The 21,759-nt window shown below is 46.7% G+C and overlaps 1 protein-coding gene across 3 annotated transcripts in view; it reads right to left on the bottom strand.

Moving 5' to 3' along the window:
• Nucleotides 1–217: 217 nt before the first annotated feature.
• LOC139764460 (uncharacterized) overlaps nucleotides 218–21,759 on the bottom strand; it is a 145,496-nt gene continuing 123,954 nt past the window's right edge. For all 3 annotated transcript variants that reach the window (XM_071691011.1, XM_071691013.1, XM_071691012.1), the window contains exon 2: nucleotides 218–1,124. In XM_071691011.1, the coding sequence (XP_071547112.1) occupies nucleotides 283–804 (522 nt within the window). In that variant the 5' untranslated portion in view covers nucleotides 805–1,124 and the 3' untranslated portion in view covers nucleotides 218–282. The remainder of the gene's footprint in view (nucleotides 1,125–21,759) is intronic.

Genomic DNA, 21,759 nt, shown 5'->3' on the forward strand with positions numbered 1-21,759 from the left:
GAGCCGGGAGGAGGATGAGGAAGAGGAGGGTGGACACTGAGGAGGAAATGGAATGATTGAGTAAAAGAGGCTGAGGGGAATCAAGGCACGGAGATCCAGGAGGGAGAGAGAGACGTGCTCTGGGTATAAACGACGGGAACTCAGGCTATGTGACGATGCGAGGAGGAGGTGTGGCGGCGTGTGTGTGTGTGTGTGAACCCCGGGGCAGAGGAAAGAATCTGAGAGTAGTACTGGCTACTGGGAGACCATCAAGGCTACCGGGAAGGTAAATACTACAATGACTCACCTGCAGGTCTCGTGGAGAGGCACGAGGACACGTGCGGAGCCGTCCTCGGAGTCTAAGAGCGGCGGGACACCGGAGCCCTTCTCCCTCTCTGCTCCACCGGTCAGCCCACTGTCGGCGCTGTCCCCCCCGGGCGTCTCCTCCGTGTCGACGTCTTCGTCCTCGGCGGTGCTCTCGCCCGTCGTCATGTCCGGCTGCGAGGCGGTCGCGTCCTCCTTCTCCTCCGTCATGCACTTCTCCATGTCGTCCGACGCTATTCTCTTCCACCGTATGAGTCGCCGGGCAGCCAGCGAGGGGCTGGCCAGCTGCGCCGGCCGCGCCAGGGCCTCCAGGATGGGCGTCGTCCTCCACGTCGAGGAGGACCCCAGCGATCCCTGGGAGGAGAGGGAGCCGGCTGGGGCTGCCGAGGACGAGAGCTTGCCATGGTGCTTGCCAGGCTCCGGGAGGAGGACGGTGGAGGAGGTGTGGGAGGAGCGCTCGGTGGAGGACGAGTCTCCACCGCCGCCACCTTGATCACTCATCACTAACTGGACGACGACGCCATGACCCAGCACGACACTCCACGACCACTTCTCATACTGGCTCCCACTCCTCGGCCCGTCGTGTTATGTCGTCTCTCTTATATCACAGGTCCAACACGACTCACAACGACGGTATATTAAAAGAAAAACAAATAAACCCGCGTTCACTATTTGCCTGTCAAGTCAACATTCACAAATCTACTCGAAAGAATTCTGTTCATTTACGACAACATAGATATCGCTCACTACCATGTCAATATCTAGACTTCCGCTGCAACTTTAATCTGTCTCACGTAAGCATTTGTATCAATATAAGGTTCCTGTGGGGAAGAGAATTTACATAGCGATAATAGCAGTTCTTACGTAGCCATTACCCATCCCTCGACCCACGATCCCCAGACACAAAGACAAGATGCACATGACCCACTCACTATCCACTGCGTCAGTCTGTGTGATCCCATTCTCTCTGTGGACTCCACAGTGCCCCTTGAGCACTTGAGCCCATGATGAACTCGACAACAGAACGCTTTGGGTATACTCAAACCTGATCAACTGAGGGTCAGGTCATAGGTCAGGCCATCTACCCAAAGGGTTGTACCGTCGTGCTCACAGGGGTCGTACTGTCGTGCTCCACAAGGGGTCGTACCGTCGTGCTCCACAAGGGGTCGTACCGTCGTTCTATCCTAGGGTTGTACCGTCACGCAGCTTTGTGGGTGACAGACCCAACATAAACCACAACCTTCACTTGTAAATGGATTTCAGGCTTAGGCTACTCAGTCCAAAAGGCTACGCCACTTCCAGTAGCAGGGAAACTGAGTCCTCCTTTTGGAGTATGAGGCTTTTTGTATTCTCGATGATACAGCCTCGACGAAGGCGACTACTCACTCGCGGCGCAACCTCGAGCAGGAGGAGTCCGGTAACACCAATATTTGTCGTGATTTTCTTCTATAATCTCAAAATGTTGATCAGGTTGATCAAGCATATGAGCACTACTGAGTACGACAGGGGCGGGAGGAAGTGGGCAAGCTGGAAATCTTCCCCTCCTGTATCACCATTTTCGAAAAGTGGGAACAGAAGATGGAGCAAAGCGAGGATCCCCCCCCCCCCTTCCTCCCCCCTCTCAAAGACCAGTTCCGCATCCTCCCCGAGTACAGCAGTAAAGCCCAACGCGTGACATAACTCTACGAGGCGCAACGAACATTGCAGAGGACGCGCAAGTTTGAAGACTGGAAAGCCTTCTTTCGAGAAATTGCTAAGCACCTTATCTTCATCAGGAAAATATCCTTACTTTATAATAAAAGCATGTACTTTAAGGATAATAGCCATCACTTCAGGATAATAGCCATTACTTCAGGATGATAGCCATTACTTCAGGAAAATAGCCATTACCTCGGGTAATAGCCATTACTTCAGGATAATAGCCATTACTTCAGGATAATAGCCATTACTTCAGGAAAATAGCCATTACCTCGGGTAATAGCCTTTACTTCAAGATAACAGCCATTGTTTCAAGAAAATAGCCACTATCTCAGGAAAATAGACATTATTTCAGGGTACTAGCCTTTACTTCAGAATAATAGCTATAACTTCAGGAAAATAGCCATTATTTCAGGGTAATAGCCTTTACTTCAGAATAATAGCCATAACTTCAGGAAAATAGCAATTACCTAAGGGTAATAACCTTTACTTTAGGATAATGGCTATTAATTCAGGAAAATAGCCATTACCTCAGGGTAATAGCCTTTACTTCAGGATAATAGCGTTTCCTTCTCATTTGCTATTCCACTTTCCCCTAAATGAACACCCGCGTGAAGTCCTGATGGTTGGCAAGTAAACTGCTCGCCTGTATAATTACCTGATGGCTACACATCCTCGTCTTGACACAACAGAACCATTCTCTGTCGACATTAAGTTCTTAAATGGGCTCACATTTTCGTCCAGATGCAGGATACGCCTCTAATCCTCGCCGAAATGCCTTGAAGGGTCACTGATTAACACAGGTGGTCCAAAGTGACACAGCTCAAAAGTGGTTGCTACGGGCGCTTACATAAATGGTTTGACCTAGCTCAAGCCTTACCAACTTAATTTGCTCATTATGTTAACGAGTGGCGTGCATCTTAATTAGACGGCTCCGTGTGTGTGTGTGTCCCCCTAATGTTGCAGATGGATGTGTTGACAACAGCTGTGCCCCCGTTCGGGTTGGTAACACTTGCCTCAAAACCCTGGCCCAAAACGGCTAACGAGCCACGGCAGACAACGTCAAATTTGCACGTGAATATGCTGATCTAAGTGTTCAGGAAAGGGCGACTGGTAGACACATATGCATCATGAGAATGATGACACAATTAGTTACCCAGAACAAGGCGCCTCGAATGGCTAACCGGTGTGATGACTTAGACTCTGAGGCTTCGAACAAGGTTCGTTCACATGATAGCCACGTTATGAAACAGCGGAACGAACTGTGAATTCTACGTCTTACTCCCGAGATAAAAGATGAAATCTATGGGAATAAAAGTACATTACTTTCTTGAACGAAGGATAGCGGGGTCTGAACATGGCGAAAAGAAATGAAAAAAAAAATGCTTCAGTTGCCGTTCATGTAATATGAACTGGCTGGCGAGATACGAAGCGTGTTTCGTATATGTGAAGCAGGCGTCGAAAATATAATGCTCAGGCTGGAGCTCAAATGGGAATCCGCTGTCAATATAATATTTCAGTGGGAGAGAAATATTATATATATATTATCATACTTTGTCGCTGTCTCCCGCGTTAGCATGGTAGCGCAGGGAAACAGACGAAAGAATGGCCCAACCCACCCACACACACACGCCCACATACACACAAATACATTTCAACGTATGCATACATGTACATACAAAGACATATACATATATACACATGTACATATTCATACTTGCTGCCCTCATCCATTCTCGTCGCCACCTCGCCACACATGAAATGACAGCCCCCTTCCCCTGCGCACGCGAGGTAGCTCTAGGAAAAGACAACAAAGGTCACATTCGTTCACACTCAGTCTCTAGCTGTCATGTGTAATATATACATACATTAATACATATATATATATATATATATATATATATATATATATATATATATATATATATATATATATATATATATATATAATTTTCCAAAAGAAGGAACAGAGAATACTCCTTACTACCGAGACTGTCGTGTGATTAATCACAAGTTGACATCTTTTAAGGAAGATATGAGAGAGTGAATTTTTGAAAAGATTTCAAGGTTTAATAAGATTATTTCACGTTTTGATACGATGGCCTACTGTCCACTCACGGCAGCCACAAAAATCCCTCGTTAATCATACATTTTATCGTAACATCATCAACAACCTCTGCCTGTCGCCTTCACAACACCCACCATCGTACGAAATAACCCATAGGAAGGCCAGCGAGGCCATGAACGAAACGCTTATCTCTCGCAAATAACGAGAGAAATTTCGAACCTCGAGTTCAAGTATAGAGAGGTACTGGAGTGAAAGACGAGTCACTTTAGCCATATAAACATTCCACATACGATCAAGTCTCATGGCGATCTGGGAGGTTTGAGTCCCTGAGTCAATACAGAGCAGAGAAACAAGCCAGGGTGGTGGAGCGACCATCCCATCACTATATCATGCACAGCGAACCCTCCTCCCGACTTCCGCTCCACACATCCAAAAACAGTCCCACCTCTCTCTCTCTCTCTCTCTCTCTCTCTCTCTCTCTCTCTCTCTCTCTCTCTCTCTATCTATCTATCTATCTATCTATCTATCTATCTCTTCCTCTCCAGAGAGAGAGAGAGAGAGAGAGAGAGAGAGAGAGAGAGAGAGAGAGAGAGAGAGAGAGACACAACAGAAATCCCATACAGCCATGAATTGTCCAATGTTTGTGTGGCCAAGTATGTAAATATCCAGTGGGTCAGTGTGGGAGTGTGTGGGAGGCAGGGAGGTGCCCTCCCATGCATTCACTCCCCCCACACACCCCTAAGTCAGGTGGAGGGGGGTGAGGAGTGGCACCCCCCTCCCCCCCCCTCACCCCCACGCACCTCCCTACAAGATAATGTGAGGAAGGAGGTCGGTGGATAAGGGAGATAAGAGAGACACGGTTCGACATGGGTTAGGGAGCGTGGTTTGGTGAGGTAGGTAGGGGGACGTCATGACAATCCCCCTACAGGAGGAGAGAGGCGTTGCCTGACCTGGGAGGGTCATCATTATGACGTGTACTTGACCCGGGTTATACCGGGTCAAGTCCTGTGACCTGCCGTTGCTCAAAAGAGGTCAAGACGCGGGGTTGGGGGGGGGGGGGGGGCGTTAAAGTGGCGATGAAGAGGAGAAAAAGATAAAAAGTTGTGAAGGTACTTGTTCTCTGTGCATCTGTCTCGGTGGACGGAGAGAGGAGAGAGAGAGAGAGAGAGAGAGAGAGAGAGAGAGAGAGAGAGAGAGAGAGAGAGAGAGAGAGAGAGAAATAGTACTGTGAAGGCCATTGGTAAGGTTTATACATTTTGCTTTCAAGCACAGGACTCGGAAAGGAATTCCCCCCCCCCCCCTTAAAGCTAAACAAAAATACAGCTGAATGATAAATCACATGAAAATTTCATTTGCCTGTATTGCCCATGCATATATTTGGGGTTCGCAAGGGACGGGAAAAAAAAACAGTTTTTCAATTTTTTTTTTTTCCCCTCGTGAATACATATGACGAGATTGTCAAAACTGACCAGGCCAGCGTGTGGCTCAACGCAGAGAGAGAGAGAGAGAGAGAGAGAGAGAGAGAGATAGAGATAGAGAGAGAGAGAGAGAGAGAGAGAGAGAATCTTTTCCAGTCAATCTAACACACCTGTTCCTGGCCAGCACAACACCTGCTCCAACTCAGCTCAAGGCGTATCACGCCAATGCGACACCTGTTCCAGGTTAGCAAGGCATCTATTCCAGGTCCGTTCCAGACTTTCCACGCCAATGCGACACCTGTTCCAGGTTAGCAGAGCATCTATTCCAGGTCCGTTCCAGACGTTCCACGCCAATGCGACACCTGTTCCAGGTTAGCAGAGCATCTATTCCAGGTCCGTTCCAGACTTTCCACGCCAATGCGACACCTGTTCCAGGTTAGCAGAGCATCTATTCCAGGTCCGTTCCAGACGTTTCACGCCAATGCGACACCTGTTCCAGGCTAGCAGAGCATCTGTTCCAGGAAAACTCCATACAGTAAACACGACCACGTCATGAGGAGGGAGCGTTGTATGGGCGGTGGGATCATGTCTCGCCATCACATGTATCATGTCTGGAGGGAAGGAAGGAGGCAAAGGGTTTCCTTTTATGTCCAATTTGTGGATTTCTCTTCCTCCCTTTGTCCTTCCCGCCTCCTTACAACCTTCCTTGGGTCAAGGGTCAGGTCATATACACATACCAGCGGAGACCTGGTTCATTTCTTTCTCCTGCTTTCACTTTTTTTTCTCTTCTTTCACACGAGATGGCCTTGACTGGGGTGTGTTTTACTAGTGCTGTGTTGCTGAGTGTATAAGAAAAGCAACTTGTATGTACCATCACCCTGAACCATTACCATCATCCTGTACCATCACCATCACCCTGAACCATCACCATCATCCTGAACCATCACCATCATCCTGAACCATCATCACCATCCTGAACCATCACATCATCCTGAACCATCACCATCCTGAACCATCACCATCCTGAACCATCATCACCATCCTGAACCATCACATCATCCTGAACCATCACCATCCTGAACCATCACCATCATCCTGAACCATCACCATCATCCTGAACCGTCAACACCATCCTGAACCATCACCATTATCCTGAAACATCACCATCATCCTGAACCATCACCACCATCCTGATCCATCACTATCCTGAACCATCACCATCCTGAACCATCACCACCATCCTGAACCATCACCATCATCCTGAACCATCACCATCCTGAACCATCACATCATCCTGAACCATCACCATCATCCTGAACCATCACCATCATCCTGAACCATCACATCATCCTGAACCATCACATCATCCTGTACCATCACCATCATCCTGAACCAACACATCATCCTAAACCATCACCATCATTCTGAACCATCACCATCATCCTGAACCATCACCACCATCCTGAACCATCACCACCATCGTGAACCATCACCATCATCCTGAACCATCACATCATCCTGAACCATCACCATCATCCTGAACCATCACCATCATCCTGAACCATCACCATCATCCTGAACCATCACCACCATCCTGCACCATCACATCATCCTGAACCATCAAATCATCCTGAACCATCACATCATTCTGAACCATCACCATCATCCTGAACCATCATCATCATCCTGAACCATCACCATCATCCTGAACCATCACCATCATCTTGAACCATCATCATCCTGAACCATCACCATCATCCTGAACCATCACATCATCCTGAACCATCACCACCATCCTGAACCATCACCACCATCCTGAACCATCACCACCATCCTGAACCATCACATCATCCTGAACCATCACCATCCTGCACCATCATCCTGAACCATCACATCATCCTGAACCATCACCATCATCCTGAACCATCACCATCATCCTGCGCCATCACCATCATCCTGAACCATCATCATCATCCTGAACCATCACCATCATCCCGAACCATCACCACCATCCTGAACCATCACCATCATCCTGAACCATCACCATCCTTCACCATCACATCATCCTGAACCATCACCATCATCCTGAACCATCACCATCATCCTGCGCCATCACCATCATCCTGAACTATCACATCATCCTGAACCATCACCATCATCCTGAACCATCACATCATCCTGAACCATCACCATCCTGAACCATCACCACCATCCTGAACCATCACCACCATCCTGAACCATCACCATCATCCTGCACCATCACCATCATCCTGCACCATCACATCATCCTGAACCATCACCACCATCCTGAACCATCACCACCATCCTGAGCCATCACCATCATCCTGAACCATCACCACCATCCTGAACCATCACCATCATCCTGAACCATCACCATCATCCTGAACCATCACCATCCTGAACCATCACCATCATCCTGAACCATCACCATCATCCTGAACCATCACCATCCTGAACCATCACCATCATCCTGAACCATCACCATCCTGACCATCACCATAATCCTGAACCATCACCATCATCCTGAACCATCACCATCATCCTGAACCATCATCATCCTGAACCATCACCATCATCCTGAACCATCACATCATCCTGAACCATCACCACCATCCTGAACCATCACCATCATCCTGAACCATCACCATCCATCTGAACCATCACCATCATCCTGAACCATCACCATCCTGAACCATCATCCTGAACCATCCCATCCTGCACCATCACATCATCCTGAACCATCACCATCCTGAACCATCACCATCATCCTGCACCATCACATCATCCTGAACCATCACCATCCTGAACCATCACATCATCCTGAACCATCACCATCATCCTGAACCATCACCATCCTGAACCATCACCATCATCCTGAACCATCACCACCATCCTGAACCATCACATCATCCTGAACCATCACCATCATCCTGAACCATCACTCATCCTGAACCATCACCACATCCTGAACCATCACCATCCTGAACCATCACCATCCTGAACCATCACCACATCTGACATCACATCTCCTGAACACACCATCCTGAACCATCACCATCCTGAACCATCACACATCCTGAACCATCACATCATCCTGAACATCACTCATCTGAACTCACACACTGAACCATCACCATCATCTGAACCATCACATCTCCTGAACCATCACATCATCCTGAACCATCACATCATCCTGAACATCACACATCCTGAACCATCCATCATCCTGAACCATTCACTCATCATCCTGAACCATCACATCATCCTGAACCATCACCATCATCCTGAACCATCACCACATCCTAACCATCACCATCATCCTGAACCTCACCATCCTGAACCATCACCATCATCCTGAACCAATTCTCCACCATCCTGAACCATCACACCATTCTGAACCATCACCATCATCCTGAACCTTCACCACCATCCGAAACCATCACCATCCTGAACCAGTCACCATCACCTGATCCATCACCACATCCTGAACCAATCACCATCCTGAACCATCACATCATCCTGAACCATCACCATCAACCTGAACCACACCACCTGCAACCATCACCATCATCCTGAAACCATCACCACCACCCTGAACAGCGCATCATCCTGAACCAGCACCATCATCCTGATCCATCAACAATATTCGAACCAATCCCCATCATCCTGAACCATCACAATCATCCTGAAACCATCACCATCATCCTAAACCATCACCACCATCCTGAACCATCACCATCATCCTGAACCATCACCCTCTCCTGAACCATCACCACCATCCCTGAACCATCCACCATCAATCCGGAACCATCACCATCATCCTGAACCCATCACCAGTCATCCTGAACCATCACCATCCTGAACCATCACCACCATCCTGAACATCACCATCATCCTGAACCATCACCCATCATCCTGAACCATCACCACTCATCCGAACCATCACCACCATCCTAACCATCACCATCATCCCTGAACCATCACCATCATCCTGAACCATCACCATCATCCTGAACCATCACCATCATCCTGAACCATCACCATCATCCTGAACCATCACCATCATCCTGAACCATCACCACCATCCTGAACCATCACCATCATCCTGAACCATCACATCATCCTGAACCATCACCATCATCCTGAACCATCACCATCATCCTGAACCATCACATCATCCTGAACCATCACCATCATCCTGAACCATCACCACCATCCTGAACCATCACCATCATCCTGAACCATCACCATCATCCTGAACCATCACCATCATCCTGAACCATCACCATCATCCTGAACCATCACATCATCCTGAACCATCACCATCATCCTGAACCATCACCATCATCCTGAACCATCACCACCATCCTGAACCATCACATCATCCTGAACCATCACCATCATCCTGAACCATCACCATCATCCTGAACCATCACCATCATCCTGAACCATCACCATCATCCTGAACCATCACCATCATCCTGAACCATCACATCATCCTGAACCATCACCATCATCCTGAACCATCACCATCATCCTGAACCATCACCATCATCCTGAACCATCACCATCACCAATCAGCTGACGTGTTTCATTATGGCCTCTCTCTCTCTCTCTCTCTCTCTCTCTCTCTCTCTCTCTCTCTCTCTCTCTCTCTCTCTCTCTCTCTCTCTCTCTCTCACTCACTCTACGCAAACCAGTCATCATGAAACTCGCTCACGAACGCACGACCTCCTCAATTTCAAAACAACCATTAATGAACCTAATTTTAAAACTGCATTGACCACACGGGCGTGAGCAGCACGTTCGCCCCGACCATCCACAACACATTTTAATAACCATAACACAGACACACACACACACACACACACACACACACACACACACACACACACACACACACACACACACGTACAAACTCCCCCTCGGGGTTGGGGGTGAGGTGCGAATAAAACTGACGAAGTTATGAAAGCGACAAGTCTTTTTACTGGCGTAGATTATCGATAGCTATCATAATGACCGATTGTAACAGCGCGTAACTACCAATTGAACTTTCTGCTTGATGGTTAATTGACAATAACGAACACATGCTTGCACTTATTAACTCGTGAGCGTGAGAAGACAATCGAAAAATTCTAACCCCACAACGATATGGGTATTCCATGTGCAAATTTAACATTGACTGAACTTGTGGTATGTGAACCTATTTCAACACATGTGTATATGACACACATGGGCTCATATAAGACATATAGAAACACACACGGATTTACACACATATATATACACACAGGCTCATATAAGACAGAAACACACACGCATTTACACACATATATATGACACACATGGGCTCATATAAGACACATAGAAACACACACGCATTTACACACATATATATGACACACATGGGCTCATATAAGACATATAGAAACACACACGCATTTACACATACATATATATACACACACACACACACACGTACATATAGATATGGACATCACGATACATTGAACGCAGACAGCATAAGGGAGTTCTGAAATTCCTATGACACCTGAGAGAGTTCGACAAGATGGGGCCCCCAGAGATTAGAACTCCCTCCCTCTCTGTATAGTGCGAATGGAGATTCAAGTCCCTTCCCCAAGTCCCCATGTCTCTCCCAAGTCCTTGATACCTTCCTCAAGTCCCCATGCCTCTCCCAAGTCCTTGATACCTTCCCCAAGTCCCCATGCCTCTCCCAAGTCCTTGGTACCTTCCTCAAGCCCCCATGTCTCACCCAAGTCCTTGGTACCTTCCTCAAGTCCCCATGTCTCACCCAAGTCCTTGATACCTTCCTCAAATCCCCATGTCCCTCCCAAGTCCTTGATACCTTCCTCAAGTCCCCATGTCTCTCCCAAGTCCTTGATACCTTCCTCAAGTCCCCATGCCTCTCCCAAGTCCTTGATACCTTCCTCAAGTCCCCATGTCTCTCCCAAGTCCTTGATACCTTCCTCAAGTCCCCATGTCTCTCCCAAGTCCTTGATACCTTCCTCAAGTCCCCATGCCTCTCCCAAGTCCTTGATACCTTCCTCAAGTCCCCATGTCTCTCCCAAGTCCTTGATACCTTCCTCAAGTCCCCATGCCTCTCCCAAGTCCTTGATACCTTCCCCAAGTCCCCATGCCTCTCCCAAGTCCTTGATACCTTCCCCAAGTCCCCATGCCTCTCCCAAGTCCTTGGTACCTTCCTCAAGTCCCCATGCCTCTCCCAAGTCCTTGGTACCTTCCTCAAGTCCCCATGTCTCACCCAAGTCCTTGGTACCTTCCTCAAGCCCCCATGTCTCTCCCAAGTCCTTGATACCTTCCTCAAGTCCCAGTGTCTCTCCCAAGTCCTTGATACCTTCCTCAAGTCCCCATGTCTCTCCCAAGTCCTTGATACCTTCCTCAAGTCCCCATGTCCCTCCCAAGTCCTTGATACCTTCCTCAAATCCCCATGTCCCTCCCAAGTCCTTGATACCTTCCTCAAGTCCCCATGTCTCTCCCAAGTCCTTGATACCTTCCTCAAGTCCCCATGTCCCTCCCAAGTCCTTGATACCTTCCTCAAGTCCCCATGCCTCTCCCAAGTCCTTGATACCTTCCTCAAGTCCCCATGTCTCTCCCAAGTCCTTGATACCTTCCTCAAGTCCCCATGTCTCTCCCAAGTCCTTGATACCTTCCTCAAATCCCCATGTCTCTCCAAAGTCCTTGATACCTTCATCAAGTCCCCATGTCTCTCCCATGTCCTTGATACCTTCCTCAAGTCCCCATGTCTCTCCCAAGTCCTTGATACCTTCATCAAGTCACCATGTCTCTCCCAAGTCCTTGGTACCTTCCTCAAGTCCCAGTGTCTCTCCCAAGTCCTTGATACCTTCCTCAAGTCCCCATGTCTCTCCCAAGTCCTTGATACCTTCCTCAAGTCCCCATGTCTCTCCCAAGTCCTTGATACCTTCCTCAAGTCCCCATGTCTCTCCAAAGTCCTTGATACCTTCCTCAAGTCCCCATGTCTCTCCCAAGTCCTTGATACCTTCCTCAAGTCCCCATGTCTCTCCAAAGTCCTTGATACCTTCATCAAGTCCCCATGTCTCTCCCATGTCCTTGATACCTTCCTCAAGTCCCCATGTCTCTCCAAAGTCCTTGATACCTTCATCAAGTCCCCATGTCTCTCCCAAGTCCTTGGTACCTTCCTCAAGTCCCAGTGTCTCTCCCAAGTCCTTGATACCTTCCTCAAGTCCCCATGTCTCTCCCAAGTCCTTGATACCTTCCTCAAGTCCCCATGTCCCTCCCAAGTCCTTGATACCTTCCTCAAATCCCCATGTCCCTCCCAAGTCCTTGATACCTTCCTCAAGTCCCCATGTCTCTCCCAAGTCCTTGATACCTTCCTCAAATCCCCATGTCCCTCCCAAGTCCTTGATACCTTCCTCAAGTCCCCATGTCTCTCCCAAGTCCTTGATACCTTCCTCAAATCCCCATGTCTCTCCCAAGTCCTTGATACCTTCCTCAAGTCCCCATGTCCCTCCCAAGTCCTTGATACCTTCCTCAAATCCCCATGTCCCTCCCAAGTCCTTGATACCTTCCTCAAGTCCCCATGTCCCTCCCAAGTCCTTGATACCTTCCTCAAGTCCCACCTTCTTAATCTAATCTCACAGTCGTCTCTGTCTCTCTCCATCATTAGGATGCGTTCCGCAAGGGAAGATCTCTCGTAAACTCTTCTGTAAACCCACAAGGAGGGAGAGGGAACGAATCCACCCCTCACACCTCGAGGGCTTTCGTGACACAGGAACAACAACACTGAGGTGTGATCTCCACCGGCCTCCTACCACTTCACCCTGTCTCCACTCTCTCTCTCTCTCTCTCTCTCTCTCTCTCTCTCTCTCTCTCTCTCTCTCTCTCTCTCTCTCTCGTGTGTTAAGCTTCCTCTCTCTCTGGCCGATCTATTTCCTGTACCTCCTTGTCCGATCTATTCCCGTGTCTGTCGATGGATCAACCCTTCTCTCTCTCTCTCTCTCTCTCTCTCTCTCTCTCTCTCTCTCTCTCTCTCTCTCTCTCTCTCTCTCTAACAGTGGCGTCTCAATTTTTTTTGTCCTGCTTCTAATAACCTTCATCATAAACGTCCTATCATTAGCAACCGACTCAGTTAATTACGACAAGCGACACCCTTTTACGTGGTCCTCGACTCGTTACAACTACGTCTCACTGCGTCGCCAACGCTTCCATACGACGCAAGATACGAACAAATGTTTCCCCAGCTAGGCAGACGCAACGGAGTGGCGTTTAATGCCTCCTGACGCACACGCACACACACACACACACACACACACACACACACACAACACCACTTTCATACCGTTTCTCATCACTAAACCAAACACAAGTCTCTTATCTCATGTGACGTTCATCAGATCCAACGTGCTTTCAACACAACATTGGTGTTGCTGCAACACCTGCCTTTGGGGAAACACTCCACAACACAAATAATTCCGTGTAACTCCAGGTAACTTTTTAAGTTCTGATCAGGTGCCGAAAATTCTAAAAAATTTCGAAAAAATTCTGATGACACGAAAGGACTGAGTCTCCTTTGTATACCCCTCCCCCCACTTCACGACCCTCCTTCCCTCCTCCTCCTGCGGAGGAGTGAGGGGGGGCTGGTGCGTGTTCCCCACGCTAACTGACTATTTTCGCTCTCGAGTAAGATCAAACCCCCGGACGAACCAGTGTGCGAAGAGGAAGATTATTATAATGGCCCAGAATCCAGCCTATTACACCTCACCCCAGCAATACTGAGCTACGCGTGGGCGACAAGGAACACCTACGTCTCTGTCTCATGACACCTGTAGGGACGCTAGGGTGTGGGCGGCGAACTACACCAGCCGGATGGTGGGCTTAGCCGGCAACATCCAGCAGGGAGGCACTGGAAGATGGTCTCTGATTGAGGCGATGCTCTCACACGTAGGAGAGTTCTACCTGTACATACTTGACAGAGTCGAGATTTCGTCAGCTGGATTCATCATCTTTTCCCCAGCTTAACCTCGTCTTCCCCAGTGTAACTGTTGGGGGTTCTCTTTTCTCTCTTCTAAGAATATTACTTCGGTGTCTGCGCCCGAGAGTGGGTTGCTTGTGTAACCCCGTCATTACCAAGATCAAGTGGTACTCAAGCAAATATGACTACTATGTGTCCGGCATCACATCAAGGGAGGGCCATTGTCATATCTGTTTCTTTCCCTCCACACCTAAGCCTTGGAACTCTTTCCTTCTCGTGTATCTTTCCATTACCACCAGCGACTTGTCTCTTATAAAAGGCAGGTCCTCCACCTCCTCACACAAACCTAAGATGCTATCTCTCTCTCTTGTCTTGTCCTTACTTTCTTACCTAACACTTTTTCAAGTCTCACTCAAGGCCTGCTCCCGAAGAGGAACCTTGTTTATGACTAGATCCAACGACAAAGCAAAAGAGAAAAGTATATATATAGTTAGGAAAGAGAAAAGTATATATATAGTTAGGAAAGAGAAAAGTATATATATAGTTATGAAAGAGAAAAGTATATATATAATTATGAAAGAGAAAAGTATATATATAGTTATGAAAGAGAAAGGTATATATATAGTTATGAAAGAGAAAAGTATATATATAGTTATGAAAGAGAAAAGTATATATATAGTTATGAAAGACTCGTCGGGAAAATAGTGGAAAGCATCAAAGCTTAAAACACTGTAAAAGGCTTGGGGTTTCAGTGTCTATCTTTACTGCGAATTGTCTCATATCATCTGCGTCATGACTGTCTGCGAATGAATACAAGATACATATACGCGACACATATGTATACAGAAGTATACAGACTCCACCACTCACACTTCTTGGCTCTAGCAACCCTAGAATGATGCTAGGCACTGAGGCAGAGATTATAATACTCTCACATCTGCCTGTTGTCTTGACAATATGTGTGTTGACGTGCTGTCACTGGACTGAACCAGGACAAGTGGAGCGTCCTGGGTAAAACATGGAATGGTCTGTGGGGGCCTGGATGTAGATAAGGAGCTGTGGTTTCGGTGCATGACACATGACAGCTAGAGAATGGAAGTGGGCGAATGCAGCCATTCATCATCTGTTCCCGGCGTTGCCACGCAGATGCGGGAACCGGCGATCAAGTATATATACCCCAGTATAGCATCAAGGAATCCTCCTTCCATACCATGGAGAACCTCGCCTACAGGTCAAATTCACTCTCCCCCCAGCGGGAGGGAGAATACGTGATCACCTCGCCAGTAGCTCTGTGAAATATTATTAGCCACCTTCGTTAGAATTTCATCTCATCGTGATGCGGGGAGAGGGAGCGATCTCTGTAACAGTGTGGGGCTCCGGTCGGGAACACGACTTCGGCATTATGCAAATGCGTCCGACACAGTAGGTGGTAATGGAGGGTGAGGCTTTGGGTGGAGCTGGTCTGGCATTATGAGATGGGTGTGGCTGGGTGGATGAGTGGATCTGGTCTACCACCATCAGAGGGTGAGGCTGGTCGACAGAGGGTGAGGCTGGTCGACAGAGGGTGAGGCTGGTCGACAGAGGGTGAGGCTGGTCGACAGACGGGTGAGGCTAGTCGATGGATCTCGTCTAGCCAATCAGAAGGTCAGGCTTAGTCGATCGGTCGGTCGGGCGGTGGATTTCGTCGGGCCAATCAGAAGACGAGGCCGGGTCGGTCTGTGGATCTCATCTGGCCAATCAGAGGGTTGTGGCATGGTCGGCTGATTGGTCGGTGGATCTCGTTCTGGCCAATCAGAAGGTGAGGCTGTGTCACTCGCTCGCTCGGGCACTGGGTCTCGCCTAAGAAAATCCCGGGGCGAGGTCTCGAGGTCTCGTATGAACCAACCACAAGGGTTCTCGACACCCGGGCGCCCACCAGCCCCGGGCAGCATGAATGTTTGGTTGTGAGAGGTAAACAACACATTCCTCTCCCAGACACATTCCCCATAATGAGATCAATAATTCCAACTACATAAATCTTCAACAGATGTCTTTCCTCGTGCCTTCGCGATATTCGAAATATCGACTCTTGCCACAGGTGAAGAGAACTACAATCGTAGGGAAACGAGGTAGTTCGTGAATGAGGGAAGATGATGTTTCTGGGCGTGTTCCAATAACGTCCCTGGTCTATAAATCGACACCGTACATGACCATTCTTCGACAGGTCTTCAGACGGGCTTTGTATGTTCATGGGTTTGTTGACGAATTCCTGAGCTGGCAAGTGAACTGTGGTTTTGGTTCTACGTTTTCTGAGAACTTATAAACGCTGACGTTTATGCTACAAATTTGGCTACGTAGTGGATGCCATGTGTCAGCAAGCATCATTCGTTTCCTCCTGGTTCCATTAAACACTGGTCGTTCCTTGCGCCATTTCGCTTTACCGCCAATCAACTGCCTCGCACGATCGCTGCCTCGCATCTATTATGGCGCAACGAGGCTTGTGTGCCCTATCACCAGGTGTTGTACATGCCACTGCACCTGTGTGTGTGTGTGTGTGTGTGTGTGTGAAAATCACACCGATCTAGCGGTCATGAATGGCTGTGAACCCCTAGCGTGATACTCTGGTCGAAGCTGATTCGCTTCAAACGATTCAAACGCAGGAGTGATGACGTCTTCCACCCAAGGACCGTTTTCTTCGCCCTATACTACGATTTCCAGCATTCTTACCTGCTGTCAGGTATCATCTCTACCCACCTAAAGATAGCGGTCGTGAAATTTCTATAAGTTTAAAACTAAACTAAACCTGACTTTAACCTATCCTGCGACTAAGCTATTGTAAGATTTTGTCTGGTTGTTGTATATGTACGAAATTCGTTGTATTTCACCCAAGATATTATCTTGGTCCACGTAGCCCTCCCCATTTTGTGGGTTCGTTCAAGAAATGGATGCGAAATTCATTCTCCTCTCAAAAGGTTTTTTGTTTCACCCAGATCAGCTGTCCTATATATATATATATATATATATATATATATATATATATATATATATATATATATATATATATATATATATATATATATATAGGGAGGGAGGGAGCGGGGGGCTGGAGAGGGAGCGGGGGGCTGGAAATCCTCCCCTCTCGTTTTTTTTTTTTTTCTTTTTTTAATTTTCCAAAAGAAGGAACAGAGATTTGGGCCAGGTGAGGGTATTCCCTCAAAGGCCCAGTCCTCTGTTCTTAACGCTACCTCGCTAATGCGGGAAATGGCGAATAGTTTGAAAAAAAAAAAAGATATATATATATATATATATATATATATATATATATATATATATATATATATATATATATATATATATATATATATATATATATATATTCTTAACAGTCCACAGGGAAAATGAAACACGATAAGTTCCCAAGTGCACTTTCATGTAATAATCACCTCATCAGGGGAGACACAAGAGAGAAATATAAGTCAGTTAGTTGATATACGTAGCTAGGACGTCATTTTACCAAACCTAACTGTATAACGCGGAGGTATATGAATACGAACAAATGCTATCTGCTGGCTTTATGAGGCTGATGGGAAATGACCGGTGTAGACCCCGTTGCTCATTAACGTGATACAAAGGGTATTCGAGTACATAGTATTCGAATAATCATATCCCTATTAGAGGTGATCATAGCCTAGTGGTAACGCTCCCACCTGTTGCACAGGGGTCCCGGGTTCGATCCTGGCTGTTGGAGGTTTGTATGATATATATATATATATATATATATATATATATATATATATATATATATATATATATATATATATATATGAAAATGGTTGATGAGAGTGAGAAGTAAGAGGAAATAGTTTGTAAGTATTGTGGAGGAAGTGAAAAGTACGCTTTTTTAAAACAGGTCAGAACACAGTTGAAGACATGTGACGGTAGAGAGTTCCAAAACAGGTTTGAGGTGGAGGAAAAGAAACAGATATCAAAACGGCCCACCCTCGAGTTGCCACCGGCAATCAGGAATCATGAGACGCAGTAGTTTTGAGAATAACACGTGGCTAAGCTGATGGTTAGGTGCACACAAACAGCCAGCTCACTGGGGCAAAACTAAAGCAATACACACAAAAGAGAGAAAGTGATTCAACAACACGACTTAGGGTAAATGGGCCAAGGCATCCAGGGAGAGTTCCCAAGCCAAACCTCTTGACACAACTCTATGTAGTAAGTATTTACAGCTTGAACAAACCCATGTGTGAGAGCTGTATTCCACACAAGGATGGATCAATCCTTTGAATAAACGGAGCATCTGTTTAGAAGAGAAAAATCCACCGCTTCTAAACAGAAGGACTCCCTAGTTTTTGAGGCAAGCTTGGCTGTGTGTGTAAAGAATGAGATGTCTCCAAGACAGTTTAGACGTTACAGCGATACTAAGCATGCTCATTACGTGGTGGAATTAGAAATACACTAAGAAAGATGGGAAATGTGTGTGTGTGTGTGTGTGAGAGAGAGAGAGAGAGAGAGAGAGAGAGAGAGAGAGAGAGAGAGAGAGAGAATGCGCAAGAACTGGGTTCAGGAGGCATTAAACCTAACCAGGCTCCGTCTGTCCCACTGGGAACTGTCCAAGTTTAGAGAGAAAGTGATATCGAGTGGTGAAGCAGATCGAGCGAGAGGGGATGGAGCAGACTAAAGTAGGTGGAAGAATGTAGTGTTGAGTTGCCGGCATGTGTGTGTGTGTGTGTGTGTGTGTGTGTGTGTGTGTGTGTGTGTGTGTGTGTGTGTGTGTGTGTAGTTGGTTATCTGTAGAAGAAAGAAAATCGTTGATAGATGGGAGAAAGGCAAGACAGAACCTTGAGGAACACCGATGTTGATAGAGGAAGATGGATAAAGCGATCCACTAACAAATCACAGAGATAGATCGGCCAGAGAGGAAGCTAGATATGAGGGAGCAAAGTGATGGAAGGAAGCTAAAAGAGAGGACCTTACAGAAGAGACCCCGACACCACACCCTACCAAATACTTTTGATGTATCAAGGGTCACTACACAGGATTCTCCAAAATCTTTCAGGGATGATGACCAGACGTCAGTGAGATAAGAGGGGACATCACCGGTGAGTTTGCCTTGCGGAAGCCTTGCTGGTGATCAGGGAACATGCTGTGAGAGGCAAGATGCTTGAGGAAATAGGAGTTGAGAACGGATTCAAAGATTCTGGTAATAGTAAAAGTTAAAGCAACGGAAACGGTAGCTGGAGGGAATAGAACGTTCATCTTTCTATAGGATGGATGTACAGATGCATGTTTGCAAGAAGTAACAGAAGGAAAATTTTGATTTTAAGCAGAAGCGGAATAGATGAGCAAGTACAGGTGCAAGTTCGGAATGGCACGTTTCTCTACGCGGGGATGGATACACATTGAAAAAGATGATAGAGAGGAACATGTCTTGCTGAATAGTTCCTTATCCATGAACAGAATATGATCCATATTTTGTCTCCTCAACTCCTCGACAAAGGTAAGACCCTGGCGACGGGGTTATGGACGATGTCCAATCCTAAGTCTCAGAGAGAAATTCCTGAAGCCCATGTCTTGTTAAATGGCATTCGCAACGAGACCTTATATCACTGTTTTCCCATCCTCATTATTCTTCCCACCCTCATTATTCTTCCCACCCTCATTATTCTTCCCATCCTCATTATTCTTCCCACCCTCATTATTCTTCCCAATCTCATCACTCTTCCCACCCTCATTATTCTACCCATCCTCATTATTCTTCCCACCCTCATTATTCTTCCCATCCTCATTATTCTTCGCATCCTCATTATTCTTCCCATCCTCATTATTCTACCCATCCTCATTATTCTACCCATCCTCATTATTCTTCCCATCCTCATTATTCTTCCCATCCTCATTATTCTACCCATCCTCATTATTCTTCCCATCCTCATTATTCTTCCCATCCTCATTATTCTTCCCTTCCTCATTATTCTTCCCATCCTCATTATTCTTCCCATCCTCATTATTCTACCCATCCTCATTATTCTTCCCATCCTCATTATTCTACCCATCCTCATTATTCTACCCATCCTCATTATTCTTCCCATCCTCATTATTCTTCCCATCCTCATTATTCTTCGCATCCTCATTATTCTTCCCATCCTCATTATTCTACCCATCCTCATTATTCTCCACACCCTCATTATTCTTCCCACCCTCATTATTCTTCCCATCCTCATTATCTTCCCATCCTCATTATTCTTCCCATCCTCATTATTCTTTCCATCCTCATTATTCTTCCCATCCTCATTATTCTACCCATCCTCATTATTCTACCCATCCTCATTATTCTTCCCATCCTCATTGTTCTTCCCATCCTCATTATTCTTCCCATCCTCATTATTCTTCGCATCCTCATTATTCTTCGCATCCTCATTATTCTTCCCATCCTCATTATTCTACCCATCCTCATTATTCTTCCCATCCTCATTATTCTTCCCATCCTCATTATTCTACCCATCCTCATTATTCTTCCCACCCTCATTATTCTTCCCATCCTCATTATTCTACCCATCCTCATTATTCTTCCCACCCTCATTATTCTACCCATCCTCATTATTCTTCCCATCCTCATTATTCTTCCCATCCTCATTATTCTACCCATCCTCATTATTCTTCCCATCCTCATTATTCTTCCCATCCTCATTATTCTACCCATCCTCATTATTCTACCCATCCTCATTATTCTTCCCATCCTCATTATTCTTCCCATCCTCATTATTCTACCCATCCTCATTATTCTTCCCATCCTCATTATTCTTCCCATCCTCATTATTCTACCCATCCTCATTATTCTTCCCATCCTCATTATTCTTCCCATCCTCATTACTTTACATTTACTCGGATTCAATTTCATCCATCATGTATCAGACCAACTTTGGAGTTTGTTTATGTCCCCTTGCAGGTTGATGCAGTCCCCCCTGCTTTCCACTTTCCTCACGGCTTCGGCATCATCCGCAAACTTGTACAGTTAGGAGTCCCTCCTGCTCCTGGTTCACACTCCCTCTGGTGACTCGATCACACAGATGGATACGAGCAATGACCGCCGGACAGAGACGTGCAACACTTCAGTGGAAATGTCGACGCATTTCGAGTAGGCTCCGGTGACATAGGTGCCTCGTTTCCTTCCACTGACTGCTCTGTGTGTGTGTGTGTGTGTGTGTGTGTGTTTGTGTGTGTGTGTCTGTGTTTTACGCTCGCCTTACCCCATCCCTTTAAACAGATCACCACGC

The sequence above is a fragment of the Panulirus ornatus genome, chromosome 50 (assembly GCF_036320965.1).
Source record: "Panulirus ornatus isolate Po-2019 chromosome 50, ASM3632096v1, whole genome shotgun sequence".
NCBI lineage: Eukaryota > Metazoa > Arthropoda > Malacostraca > Decapoda > Palinuridae > Panulirus > Panulirus ornatus.